At 41.0% G+C, this 14,068-nt stretch overlaps 1 protein-coding gene across 1 annotated transcript in view; it reads left to right on the top strand.

The window, feature by feature from the left end:
* Positions 1-14,068, top strand: part of LOC146855455 (putative tetratricopeptide repeat protein 41) — a 380,695-nt gene that overhangs the window by 325,906 nt on the left and 40,721 nt on the right. Inside the window, exon 13 of the mRNA XM_085651143.1 lies at positions 3,490-3,623. Coding sequence (XP_085507269.1) covers positions 3,490-3,623 — 134 coding nt within the window. The remainder of the gene's footprint in view (positions 1-3,489; positions 3,624-14,068) is intronic.

The raw sequence follows: 14,068 nt of genomic DNA, 5'->3' as shown, positions 1-14,068 counted from the left end.
AAAGGGGCGTTGAAAAATATGGAGCTTCAATAGAGGAAATCCTAGCACCATGATGCTATGTCGAAATACAAATTAGCATTAAAAAATGTCCGTAAATCTATTTGCATAGCTAAGAGAGAGTATTTCTCTTCTCTAATCTCAGCGGCTTCCAACACTCCGCTTAAAGTATCTAAAATAGTTCATCATTTTCTATCCCTTGAGGCTTCAAAAAGGAGTTTTTGCCCATCCCTTGAATTCTGTAATGATGTATTGTAATATTGTCATGGGAAAATCCAGAAGATTCACAGAACTTTTTCTATAGGAACCTTGTCTAATTAACTTTTGAATATTTCACTTAGAGATGGACTATTTCCCTCTGCTTGGAAGCAAGCATTTCTTCTGCCCCTGTTGAAGAAACCTAATATTGACCCAGCTTTATTGAATCATTTTAGACCATTTTCACTCCTACCAGCGGCTGCAAAAATCATGGAGAAACTGATAGATGGCAAACTGCTTTTGTGGAATCCAATAACCTGCTACATGGCTCTCAGTCTGGCTGTCAGTCAGGTTTCAGTACAGAATTTTCCTTATTGGAGGTCACAGAATTCATCAAAGAGAACTTGGATTGTGGGCGATGAGCTATGGACGTTTTGCTTGACCTATAAGCTCCATTTGATATGGTCTTGCACGCCATCCTTTTGGATAGAATTAGCAGGGCTGCATTCAGGACAAGACTTTTATGTGGCTAAAAAAGGACCATGTTATAGGAAAGAAACTAAGAGGAACAAGAAGCAGTGAGACGGATGTAATGGGAAAATAGAGACATAAAAAGTAGGAAGACAGAAAGATAGAAAGGGAGACAAGATTTGTAAAGAGGAGCAGAGAGAGACAGATAACAGGATGGAGAGAAGAAATGATGAAGGAAACAAAAGCTAGAAAAGCAGAAAGATAGAAAGAGGGAAAACAGGGAGAATGAGGACGACTCATGAGGGAGAAGGTGAAGTAAAAGCAAAGCTTGAGTTGGGAAGAGGAGGAGAATGAGATTGACAGACCAAGAGTGAAGGATGGGAAAGAAAATGGGGAGGAAGACGACAGCAAAAGTATAGAGAGTGGAATCAATGGGAAATTGCAACATGCAGACAGAGAGGAAGAGGGTATGTTTACAAGAGAGTCCTGGTGTGTAACAAAAAGTGAAGACTGGATTGTGCTAATGCAGAATCTTCTGTATCCTGGACAAAGTGCTGAATCTGGTGGAAAATCCTCAGTTTATTTTACTTCACCGTGGGGGTGGTATTGTACAGGAAATGCCACCAGTGGGTTGATTATCCTGGTTTAATTATTTTCTAGAAATGTGAGGATTTCCCATTAAACACATCTCATAATTAGGCCCTAGGACATCCAGGACCAAAGGCAAATAAGCCCCCTTCTCTCCCTGGCACCCCTGTGGAAGGATGAGGCACTCAAGGCGCTTATAACACAAAACAACGAGTCATTACAAGTATAAGGAGAATGGTTCACATCTGCAGCTGTTGAGGTACCTTACTACAGGCAATCACTGACTGCTGCCATGTGATTTTTTTTTTGACAGGGTGTCACTAGTCATCGATTGTGGTAAAACATCATTCAGCAATACATGGCTCAGATTTACACAATGGAAAGAACGTTTGCAAAGGTGGCAGTTTGTGTATGCCCAATAAGGATAGGCAAAATTAGGATCTTAAAACATTAGGAGCATTCCATCTATTTGAAGCTGATTCAACTTTGTCACATTTTACAAAAAATAGGACCTTTCCGATATTAGCTTCATTACGTTTAAATAACTGCTTCGTTGAACTCTCTATAAAGTGTCATTCAAAATGTCATACATAAGACAGTGAAATGTCACTCATAAATGCACTGGAAATGTGTAAATGTCACACATAAGCAAACTGCAAACTTGTGAGCTAACTTGAGCACTTTCTTAAAGCAGCTCTCATGCAAACAAATGTTGCCTCATTAAAAGCACATTCTACTCTGCATTTGTCCTCCCTCCATGGCTGTTTCAGATTCAGTCCACTCTATGCAGGTGCCAACTTGCCCAGGTTTGAAATGGGTAGGCTATCCTTCAACACAACATTAACAGTATGTGAAATATAAATATATATATATATATATATTTTTTTTCTGATAAGTTGCAAAACACACGTTTAAAAAAAACCCATGATAAATGGCAAACTCAGAGGCACAATGTGCAGTGTCCCCCTGGATCCTGTGAAAATACAGTGATATCTTCATAATGACTGCTATGTCCTTTGTTAATGTCAACTTAATAAGCATAAAACTCAGCACAATATAGTACGTCCACTGAGTGGGGGGACGGACAGTATAGAAGAGCTGGTCCACAGAAACACATTGCTATGTGTTGTGCACTAAATATTGTCTTAAGGGAAGGTAAAATAAGGAGCCATGATATGAGACATGCACATTACAAGTTCACACCCTGTCCGACTCTGCTAATCGTGCGCCCAAAGTGGGTACATTGAGTCAGATGTACAAATGATTTTACTGCTTGCAAAACCCACTATTCAGACAATCGCAGGGTTTGTGATCAATAATTGTGTTTTTCAAATGTACTAAACCCATTTAGCGATTGGTAACAGATTACCAAATTGGTAATTGGTTGTAGGAAACCATACTGAATCAGTATTTGGAAGGGCATGGTTAGGGTATCCCTTCCAAATATTGATTCCTTATGGTATGTATAATGGATTTTGGTCTCAAAATATTAACATTTTACAAATTCCCCAAAGAAGTGATAACACATTCGCAATAGAGAGAAGAGATCACCAACGGCCCCCATCTCTTTTGTGAATGCTGAGATTTTTTACCATTTGTACCATTGCTTAGTATTCAAAAATGTTTGCTTTATTTAAACGTTCCTGTGATAGCAGCAATTCATAGTGGGTCACAATTTACCACCTACATCATAAATATTAATGAGGTAGGTTAAACTGCGACTCGCTGCGATTCAGTATTTTGCAAACCGACCAATTAGTGCATAGGCCGATTCTCAATGTACCACAAGATTCATCAAAAGTCGATGTACAAATTACGACCATTTTTAGCAAATCAATGTACGTTCATCTGACCCATTGAGTACTATTGCATAGTACTATGAGGAATACTGAAAAACAATCGTTTTTTTTTTACTGTATATAAAAAATCATTGTAACTATTATGTTTTGGGCGGGTCCTTCAGCTGCAAGTTGCCAATGTGTAGCTATGCAAACAATTTGTGGGCAGTGATAATATGTATGGGTTGGCATGGGATGATGTGTTGGTGTTGGGGGAGGTATCTGTGTGTGTGTTCCCCTTATAACAAGCGTTTTGGCTTTGTCAATGTTTATTCGTGTTTGTACAAACATAAGGTTGTTGATCCCAGGCGTCTTACATTTATAACTTTGATATAATAGGAAATTGTTGGTTATTTAACAGCATCAAACTTATCCATGTTATGGTTTTTTTATCCAGTTTCCATAAAAGACTTGCTGTTGAAAACTATAGACAAGTGGTCAAAATAAAAGAAGAAACAGAGCTCTTAAAGGCGTTTTCAGAAGACAAGAAGCAGCTCAAGCTGAGCCTCAGCACAACTTTGTACAAACTGGGTATGAATCAATTCTGCAAAAGTTTCGAAAAACTGCATGTGGGAATAGAATTTAGGGATGTTCTATGCTTGTGATCGCTATCTCTTGCAGCTGTATAGATAGCTAGAATTGTTCCAAGTTTGCCATCTAGGGGCAATTTGCCAAGGAACAAAGCCCTGTTTTGCTGCATATGCAAGGAGATAATTTTTTCTACTGAGACAAGCAGGGGTGCATGGGAGAGGCTTGTCTAGGGTCATAAATGCCAACCTACGCAGTAGTTGTTTTTAAAAATGTTGTTTCCTAGTTTTTTCCTTCTCGTTTTAAAGGAGATTTTTTTAGTTTACTCCCAATTTCTTGTTTTTGTTGTACCCTTTTTAAAAACAAATACAAAAAAGTAAAACTTGTTAAAAAAAATTAATTAAAAAAAGCTCTTTTAAGAGCTACCCTATACTTTCAATATGTATGTTGTTTGTACTGTTACCTTTTTTGAAGTTTCACCTGCACATCGCGTGCGCTTGTGAAATCTATTGTATTCAATATAAATCTTAAAAGGGGCTTACTTATCATTGGTTCCTGTGCTTGCCACTTACTTTTCTTCCATTTCTATTGGCTATAGCATACTATTTCCTGTTCTTCCTCGTGTGTTTCTCTTATCAGTCTCCCATGGATAAGTACTGTTTTAATTCGCTTAGTGGGACTTTTTTCAAGCTTTTGAATGCACAGCGCAGCATGTGCTGTGCTTGTTTTGGTTGTCTTCTGCTCTTTATAATCTCCTTGTGGCTATTTTGTTGCCGACAGAGGTCAATATTCTAGTATGCGTTCTCTCCAGTTTGCACCTCGTTCTCTTATTTCTGCAACTTTCATTTATTCCATGAGGCTTGGAGTGCATCATTCTCCAAGCCTCACTTTTATCCCTGAGCCCCTGCAGTTATGCTATCATTGTGATACACAGCAGAAAGCATTACACAGAGTTTTCAGGTAAGAACATGAGCTTCACTGGGCTGCCCGCTGGTATATGTGTTCTTTGATGTACTTATTATATCCTCCTCTCTCACCTGCTCAGTGCTTAATTTGTAAAAAACATAGTGCCGGTGCTCTCGACAGGAGGACACTAGATCTTGCCCCATTCGTTGCCCCTGGCAGCACTGCCAATGACAGCACCAACACACTACTAATAATTACATTCTTAAAAGTTTGACCATTCATACTATTACAGGCCCCCAAAGCTTTAAGAATGGCTTTGGAGGCAAATACTAATAATTGGAAATTGAAATGGAAATAATAAACAGAAGTTGTTGTGCTCGTATCTAAATTGGCAGATACCACTACCATGTGGTAGACAGTTATAAGCCCCGGTGCTGGCAATTAAGTGCCGGTGCTAAGCACAGGAAAGCACCGGCACAAATTAGGCACTGCACCTGCTGCATGGAAAGCTCTGTTCCCATTCCCAATGCAGTTCAATGCATCTTTATTGTGAATTTTAACCACAAGGCTTGTTGTCTGGTGCCTCTACGTTTAAACCCGCTGTCTGTGGTCAAGTGGAACAGCCCAGGAATAACATTAGCTAGAAGATTCCCTACATAGTGCAGATGTTTTCTCCAAGCCGCATGCTGCTGAATCAAATGAGAGACAAATGCAAATCGCAGCAGACTACTGAGGGAAGCTTCTCAACTAATAAAATGGCCATTTTTAGCTCTTACATTTTCTTAGCCGCCTGTCCTACATGTTCAGTTTCACAATAGCATTTACATAAAACGTAAACGTTATTGAGAATTATAACATATATAGCAAAGGAAAACAAGTCCAAAGATTATCCAAATTCTACATAATATTTTCTTTAAATGTCATCTAAATTCACAAATCTTAGATTGGTATTTTTTACTGCCTTTATCATAGTTCAATATTTTGTTTTATAAAGATCATTTACCGTTCAAACATGGCCACAGAGTTATTAATTGAAAGCACGTGACTCTTCATCAGGGGGCCGAGGGTGTAAAACAAGTATGCGTAGTTCTTGTACTATGTTTATGGCACTGCTCACACACCTAGTGTTAGCCGCTGTCAGCCTGTCACTGCCATGGCAGCCTTCGTCTGGAATCCGGAACCCGAGCTCACCGGGCAGCAATCGCTGCCCTGCTGGAAGCAGCACATCACTAAGCAGCTGAAGCAGAGGGACCAGGCACAGAAAGCACTCTATGAGCAAATGATCCAGTCCTATGAGTAATGCATGCCCCAGATTTCAGTTTAGTCCTTCCTGCACCCTGTCAAAAGCAGCCAGTGGGCTCTGTTCTCCTTGTACCCAGTGCAGCATAGCATGTTACCAATTTGTCACAGAACTGAAGGGAAGCAATACATCACTAGTTCCCCCCCATGAGCCTCTAACTAAATTATCCAAACACTGGAAAAAAGGTATGCTAGACCATCATTTCAAAGTGAAAGTACCATCATTCAACTATACACCTAAACTTATATACCCAATACTATGTTGATACCCATTGACAACATTGTGCTGCTGGTCTTAAAGCTCTTAGCTCCCTTTTCTGGGTGGTGTCTGCCTTTAAAGTGACATTTAGTGAAACTGGGAAAAAATCTTGTACCCTAAAAGAGATCCTCCATTATCAGCATTAAGGATTGCAGCATGTCCCTTTTTAGGTGTCGCCTGCACTGCGCTTGCACTGTGCTTGTGATTAGGGTTCACCTGCACAGCACTTGCGCTGTGCTTGTGAAATCTATTGCATTTAATATAAATCTTAAAAGTGGCTTACATCCTATCCTTGATTTTCATTTGTTTATGTGCTTTCCACTTACTGTTGCTCCATTTCTGTTGGCTGTAGCATACTATTTCCTGTTGTTCCTCTGTGTGTTTCTCTTATCAGCCTCCCATGGTTCAAGTACTGTTTTCATTCACTTTGTAGGACTTTTTCCAAACCCCTTCTGCTGTTCATTCTTGTATTTTATCAATTTAAAATGGCGCAAAGGTATCGGAGCGCTTTACATAAGCACCAGTTCAATTAAGTGATTTGCCCAGCATTACAGGAATCAAAAAGATAAAAGTTACATACAGGTCAATAATTGATAACAGTGATGCATCAGTATATTTTGTAAACATTTTATGTTTTTTCACGCACAATCACATGTTTATATCTAATGCACCAGTAACTTGTTATTCCTTTCTTCTGAAAAATGTCACTCCCTCGCCCAGTGCAAAGCACTTTTGTTTTACAATGAAATTATAAGATGCCATCAAATATGGTTCAATAACAGTTTATAAAGTAGCACATTCCTCTAGACCCACATTTCCTAACAGTGAGCACAGTGTTTTACTCTAGAAATAGCAATATCTCCACGCAAACATCTCATAGGGTTCATAAAAACACTAGGCCTTGTATTAATAGATTGCAGATTCTTTGTTTTATAATTTCAGAAAAACTGCCTCTTTTACATACAACTACATACAGATCGAGCGTTTCATTTTTTAACACAACATCCAACACTTGGTGATATCGTTCTACATTCTAAACTCTACCTCTCAAAACCTATATGAAAAAACATGCACCTCCACAAACAGCTTTTGACTCACTAAACCTTGTATAGAATAAGCTTACTAACAGTAGTGCTCATACTGACACTCCTCAACAAAGGTCATAAAGTATATTTTTTATTACCTAAACTTAGACCAGTTTCTTATATGCAGCTGAAGTCACCATTCTGTCTCATTTCCAAATTCATTCATCAAGAACAATGTGAACTATCTCTGGTTATGCCCTCAATCACATCACAGCATTTCTTCAACCATGTAATAATAATGGTAACTATTGGTTGAGCCTTGGCCCTTAATTTTAACTTCTCCCCATTAAAATCTTGTGAGACTCTTGTGGGATTGTAAATCGCCTTGTGGCAGGCTCTGTAATTTTCCATCAGGGTCTTGTGAGCCTCTTGCGAGATTGCATCTATCCATGCAGGACACTATACTCCCTGATGCTTGTGATCTACTCTCATGAGATTCTCACAGGATCGCAACAAATTTTTAGGGAAATAGTAGTATGTAGGACAGAGTATCCTGTCCACTGAGACCCATCTCTTACATGACAGTTATGTGTAGTAGGGTGTTGGGTGAGACTGACCTCTCCTTTCAGACCTCTCTCTCAGATCAGGGTGTGTGTAGTAGGGTCTGTGGATCGACGGGCCTCTCCTTTGAGACCTTTCTCTCAGATTATGGGTGTGCATAGTAGGGTGTGGGGAGGAACTGCCCTCTGTATTCAGATCTCTCTCTCAGATGACGATGTGCTTCGTAGGGTGTGTGGGGCTGGCCACTGGTGACACCTCTCTCTGTAATGATTGGTGCGTGTAGTAGGGTGTGGAGAGGGACTGGCCTCTCCTTTTAGACCTTTCTCTCAGATGACAGGTGTGCATAGTAGAGTGAGGGGAGGGAATGCCCTCTCCTTCCAGACCTCTCTCTCTCAGATTACAGATGTGCGTCATAGGGTGTGTGGAGGGACTGGCCTCTCTGTTGAGACCCCTCCCTGCAATGATAGGTGTGCATAGTATGATGTGGGGAGGGACTGGGCACAGCTTTCAGACTCTATCACAGATGATGGGAGTGCATAGTAGGCTGTTTGGATGAGCCTTAACTCTACTCACAACTCTTCTCAAACCAATGAGCATAAATAGTAGTCTTGTAAACACCATCTCCAGTGAGACTCTGTCATACAATAATAAGTGTGCATAGCAGAGTGTATTCATACATCACCTACTCCTTCCTTCTTTTCACGATCTCGCGAAAGTCTTGCGAGATCATAACATTTAAAAATAAAAATGTAACATTGTAATCATCACAGTACTTATGTCTCACACACTTCCTCTCAAAAACAATGACCACAGTATGTATTCCTACTAATGGAGTGTATTGAGAACTCATCTACTCCTTTTTACTATTCACTATTGCACAAGAGTCCCACAAGATCGTAAAAGTTAATTAAAAGAATAGACATTTACTTTCATCCCAGTAATTATCCCTTAGACACCTACTCTCTAAATCTAGTGGGACAGCATGCCTTTCTGCTGCCCCATTATATCACTTTTTCATTTAATTTCCGCAACACTTCCAATTTTTCACAGTAAGCAGAATGGTGGCCATTTCTATTCCAACATTTAAACAGCCAGCCAATCAGAGCGCTTGCTCTTGCAAGACTTGCTGGAGCCTTTCTCTCCTGTGAGAGCGTGAAGGCTCATGGGAAAAACGAGCCTCACCACCAATCATAGGGCTCCAGTTTTGATTTTGTGCTCTCCTGTTAGGCTCGCTGGACTCTCGCGAACCCAACTGCTAAAATATAGTTATTTTTGACCCTTTATTTCTCAGAAACTACTGAATTTGGTGTAATTCCGTACAGCAGTTTTTGATAAAACTTGTCTTAAAAATGTCCATGGAAAACGCATGGAGATTTTAAGTTTTGTGGCCCCCTCTTTTCTCGGCCCCCGCTGGACAGATCACCCCAAACAGTTCCAAGACGAAGCTGAGGCGGATGAACTTATTTGGGGAAATTTTGAGAAGATTCCTCAAAAGGGACCATCATCTATATACCCAGACATACATATTTTTGTCTTGGCTTCGATGAGAATTTTGGATCACTTTTGTTCTATTGTGTTGATAAAATGGGATCCAAATGAGAGCACTACCCTCTATTCCAGCTTACTTGAGTCTTAGGATTAATGTGTAATGTGTTGACTGTGTCAAAGGCAGTTGTAGGGTCCTAGAGAAGTAGTGTAGCAACTCCATTCTGGTGTAATATGTTCTTAAGGTCATCCCAGGTGGAGATTAGGGCAGATTCAGTGCCTCTTCTTGGATGGGATCCTGCCTGGAAGTGAGAAATTAGGGAATTAACTTCAATGAATTTGGACATCAAGGCAAAGGTGCTCTTTCTATAAGTTTTCCAAGGAATGGTCTATTTGCTATTGGTCTGTAATTGTTGGTATTTTGAGGGCCAAATGATATAATATAATATGATATGATAAAAATGTATATAGCGCACCAAAACCCGCAGGTGCCAAAGAGCTGTAACAGGACAGATAGGTCAACAGAAGCAGAGCAGCCAAGAAAAAAAAGACTCAAAGATGAAAAAGGCTGAGTTTTCAGATGTTTTTTAAAAGGCATAATGGAATCTATTTCAGAAATGTGGGTAAGGATAGTGTTCCATAATTTGGCGGAGGCAACTGAGAAGAAATAGCCTCCCTATTTAGTTTTCCAAAATCTTGGGATCATGAGTTTTTTGCAGCACAAAGATCTAAGTGCCCTACCAGGAATGTACCAATGAAAGAGTTAATTCAATTGTCTGGGGCCACTCTCATGCAGAACTACAAAGACTGTGCACAAAGCCTTGAAGGAAAATCGCTTCGTAACTGGGAGCCAATAAAGGGAGCGAATCCCATCTCAAACGGAAAGCCATATGGGGATGTTCAGGATAAGACGGATAGAACACAAGCTGTCAGCCTGGCACCTTACTCCTTGGTAGCCCGCAAACGTATCTGCGGAGAGCTGTAATGGTCATCACTCAGCCCCACCATCTTAAACACATACATGATCCCTCTGGCCAACATCATCCATGGACACAACATCATAATCCTCTCCTACTCCTACGCCAATTACACAAAACTCTCCCTCTCAGAAAAGATCCTCAATAAATAAAACAAGTTCACCGTCTGCATAACCAAAGTCGCTAACTGGATGAAAACCAACTGTTTCAAGCGCAACAATCACAAGGCAGAAGTAGTGATCTTCAAAAGGAACAGCTCATCATGGGATTCCAACTGTTGGCCGGCTGAATTCACACCCACACCCAGCACCCATGCCAAGAACCCTGGAAAAAGTATGAACAGCAAACTGGACATGACCTCCAAGTCAACACCGTCACTGCATCCTGCTTCCGCACAGTGAAGATGCTGAGCAAGATCTCCAAATACCTCCCAAGCAGCACCAGAAATACTGTCAACCATCTTAGTCACCAGCAAGTTGGACTACGGGAACATCCTCTATGCTGGGATCACCAAGCAACTCACTAGAAGACTACACACCATCCAGAACTCAGCATCAGACTCACCCTCAACCTCCCATACAAAACTCACATCACACCACAAATCAGGGAGCTCCACTGACTCCCGATACGCAAACACACCAACTTCAAACTCCTCATACACACACATTCAAGGCACTACAAGCTTAGGCCCCACCCACCTAAACAGTTGCATCTCCTTCCACCAACCACCAGACACCTCCAGAGGACTCCTACTCGCACACATCCCATGCATACACAGAATCAGATCAGGAGGAATGGAATTCTCTTACATCAGCGTGGAATGGCCTCCTACTCCACATCACAGCTTCCTTATTTCTTCCTTCCTTATTTCTTCTTGAATTCGGCAAGAAGCTGAAGACCTGGCTTTCTAATTAACCAACCTACCATAAGGAAGGGCTACACAAACACTTGCTCAGCGCTTGGACACCCATGCGGATGATAGTGCACTTTACAAATAAACATAACATAAAACGAAACATAACAGGGCAAACGGCTGGTAGCTGTGACAAGATCCTAAAATCCTTTTAGTGCAGGTCCTTTGAAAGAGAGCAGAGGCTGTATTAACCTTTTCCTGGAGGGGCTTGTTAGAAGTGGGTTTGGGCCGTTTTTTTTTTTTAATTGTAAAGTATGTATCCAATATAGGGCCTACATCATGCCAAAGAGACTGCTCTCTATTTTTCCCACTGTGACTACTGCCTTTCCCCGTTGCCACTCACTGTATGCAGTCAAGTGGAGTGGTGTGGCTCACTGGTTAGAGGCGGCAGACCCGGAAGCAGAGGTCGGCCTGGGACCAGGGTTCGATTCCCGACGCAGCAGGGTCTTGGGCCAAGGTCAGCGGACTCGATAATTCTCGCCTCGGTGCCTACTCTAACCATGGATCCCACTCAGCAACTCTGGGCAATAGCTTGCTTAATCTCCACTTACGGCCCCATCAGCGCTGGGGATGCTTGTCTTCACCTTGGAGATGCCCAGTAGGGACCATCTCACAGGGAAAGCCAGGATGGGTTCCCCAGCGGTATACAGCGCCGGGATGCCCCGTTGCTGGGGCAGCTGTGCGCTTTACAAGTCTACAACATTTACATCTTCTACATATGTTATGGGACTGTTCTTCATTGAATTCTTATTGGGTGGCTATCCAGCTTGCTTTGGTAGATCTGACTGAGTTGGACCACTGCCACCCAGTGGAGTAATGTGTGCTGGGATTGTTACCCCAGACCCAAGAGCTCCAAGGTGAATCCCCGTTTTGCCAATGTAGTTGTTTTTGTTGTTAAAGCGCCTCGTCATGAGACGCTGGAAGTCCCCTGTGGCGCCCCTTGTCTCCCACTGGTGGGAGGAAGTCCTGCAATTGGGAGAGGCCGAAAGTGGTGCCTTGCCTAGGGAGGAGTATCAGGATTTGCAGAAGCGGCCCATTTCTCTGGAATGGGATTCATTACTGGAATCCTTTAAGGTTCAGGAGCTTGCTGACGGCTAACCTTGTAAGAAGTGGGCTTTATCCATTGTATGTTCTGATATTATTCCTCTTGGCCATGTGTATGTGTACTAGGTTTCCCACAACATTCTAATTATTTGCATTGTACGTACCACACATCTTTGTTTTTCTTATTGTTGTCTTGAAGATTAGTACTTATGCATTTCTTACTTTCGTCATGCAGTGGCATATGTATGTTTTAAAAGACTCCCAAAAATGTTGTATTAAAAAAATATATATGAATCTATTATGCCTGCTTCGGCTCTGTAATGACTTGGCAGTTTCTCACAAAAGTCCTGAGAAATACGATGCATCCTTCTAGTGCATTTTGGTTGTGAAATTCTTTGAGTATTAAAAAAAAGTATTGGTACATTTTGTGTTGTGGATTCTAATTATGCAGTAGCTTTTTTTTAGTTTTTTAATTGATGACTTGTACAATCCAATCCAAACAAGTTTTATTCAACCTATTAGTCATAATAGCACAATACAAAAATATATCATAAAACACCGAATAGGATGTAATACAAAGCCTGAATGGGGAAATAAATGAAACCACGTTAAAAACTGTTATGATAAAGACGTTTAAAAAACCATTAAAAGCTGAGATAATAAAAATCATCAACATTTTTGAGTTTCATTTTAAAAAGGGATACGAATATCAGGCAACAGTTGATTAGTACAGACACTTGGTTCTGCCTATTATCTACTGCTAGGTAGATTATATCATTCCGAACTCATATACAGGTACACAAAGTCTGAATCAACCTTATTTAGAACGAAGGGAACATGATCTTATGACCCACGACCACCCCCAAAATTTTGCCAGCGCTATAACAATGGGAGCAGATGTGTCCGTACGTAAGAATCCTTCTGCTTCATTGCACCTTCTGGTTCCTAATAGTTTGCAAATTGGTGCCAGCCAGGCACGAGGTGGGATGACATATCCTACGCAGGCAAAAAATAGGTGGGCCAACGATTCTTTGCTAACCTGGCATACAGGGCGCAGATATTCACCAGATTTAACCCATCTGGCGGTGAAAGCTCTTAATGGCAATGAGCCCACCCTGAACTGAAAATATGGCTTACGGTCATACGGTTTTGAAATTAAATCCCAATATTGCTCTAAACTGGGGATTAATTTGATTTCCAAGAAAGCTCCAGTTAGGGTAGACGACTCACTGTTTCTCAATATATTATGTGTTACCATTTCCTTGTATTTTTCTTTTAAATCTTTTACGTGGGAAAGGGGGAACTTGATGGATCATTCCACAATGCTACCATGCCAATGCTTGATAAAGTGTCTCTGTTCTCCCGTAGCCATTTTATTTTATGAAAATTGTCTGCCCTTATTATATCCTGAAAGCCAGCAGCATACGCTGACAATTCTGGGGTGGTCCATATTCTCCGCCAGTATAAAGGAGGTTGTAATTTTGCTATATCTGCAACTGATTTCCTACCCAGGTCATAAAATAATGGGCGCATTGGGGTACTCTGTGGGAGATTCATAATTTTTTTTAGGAGCCTTTTTTCCACAATAGTGAGAATAGATAGGTTCTTATAACCCCATAGCTCAGACCCATAAAGGGCTGAGCTGATGACTTTCATGTTATATATCTGGAGAACTGGACTGATTGTCTTTGAAAATGAGGTGTTATATTCGGACTATAGCACTCCCGACAATTGCCGCTGCTTTAAGGTTGCCAAATCAATTTGGTGATTCCATTTCAAGTCATCCTGAATAGTGACCCACAGGTAGGTAAACTCATTAACTTGCTCTAGCAGACGGTCATTCATTTGAATACCCCCTTTGAATGCTCTGTACGGGTTAAACGTCATGAGTTTCGTTTTCGACACATTAACTTCCAAGCCTCGTTTGGAGCAAAACTCCTCGAAGATAGTCAAGGCTCTTTGATGACCACTCGGGGTCT

Source organism: Triturus cristatus, chromosome 4_1 (genome assembly GCF_964204655.1).
Source record: "Triturus cristatus chromosome 4_1, aTriCri1.1, whole genome shotgun sequence".
NCBI lineage: Eukaryota > Metazoa > Chordata > Amphibia > Caudata > Salamandridae > Triturus > Triturus cristatus.
The sequence above is the reverse complement of the archived record's forward strand: the minus strand, read 5'-3'. Positions and strand labels throughout refer to the sequence as shown.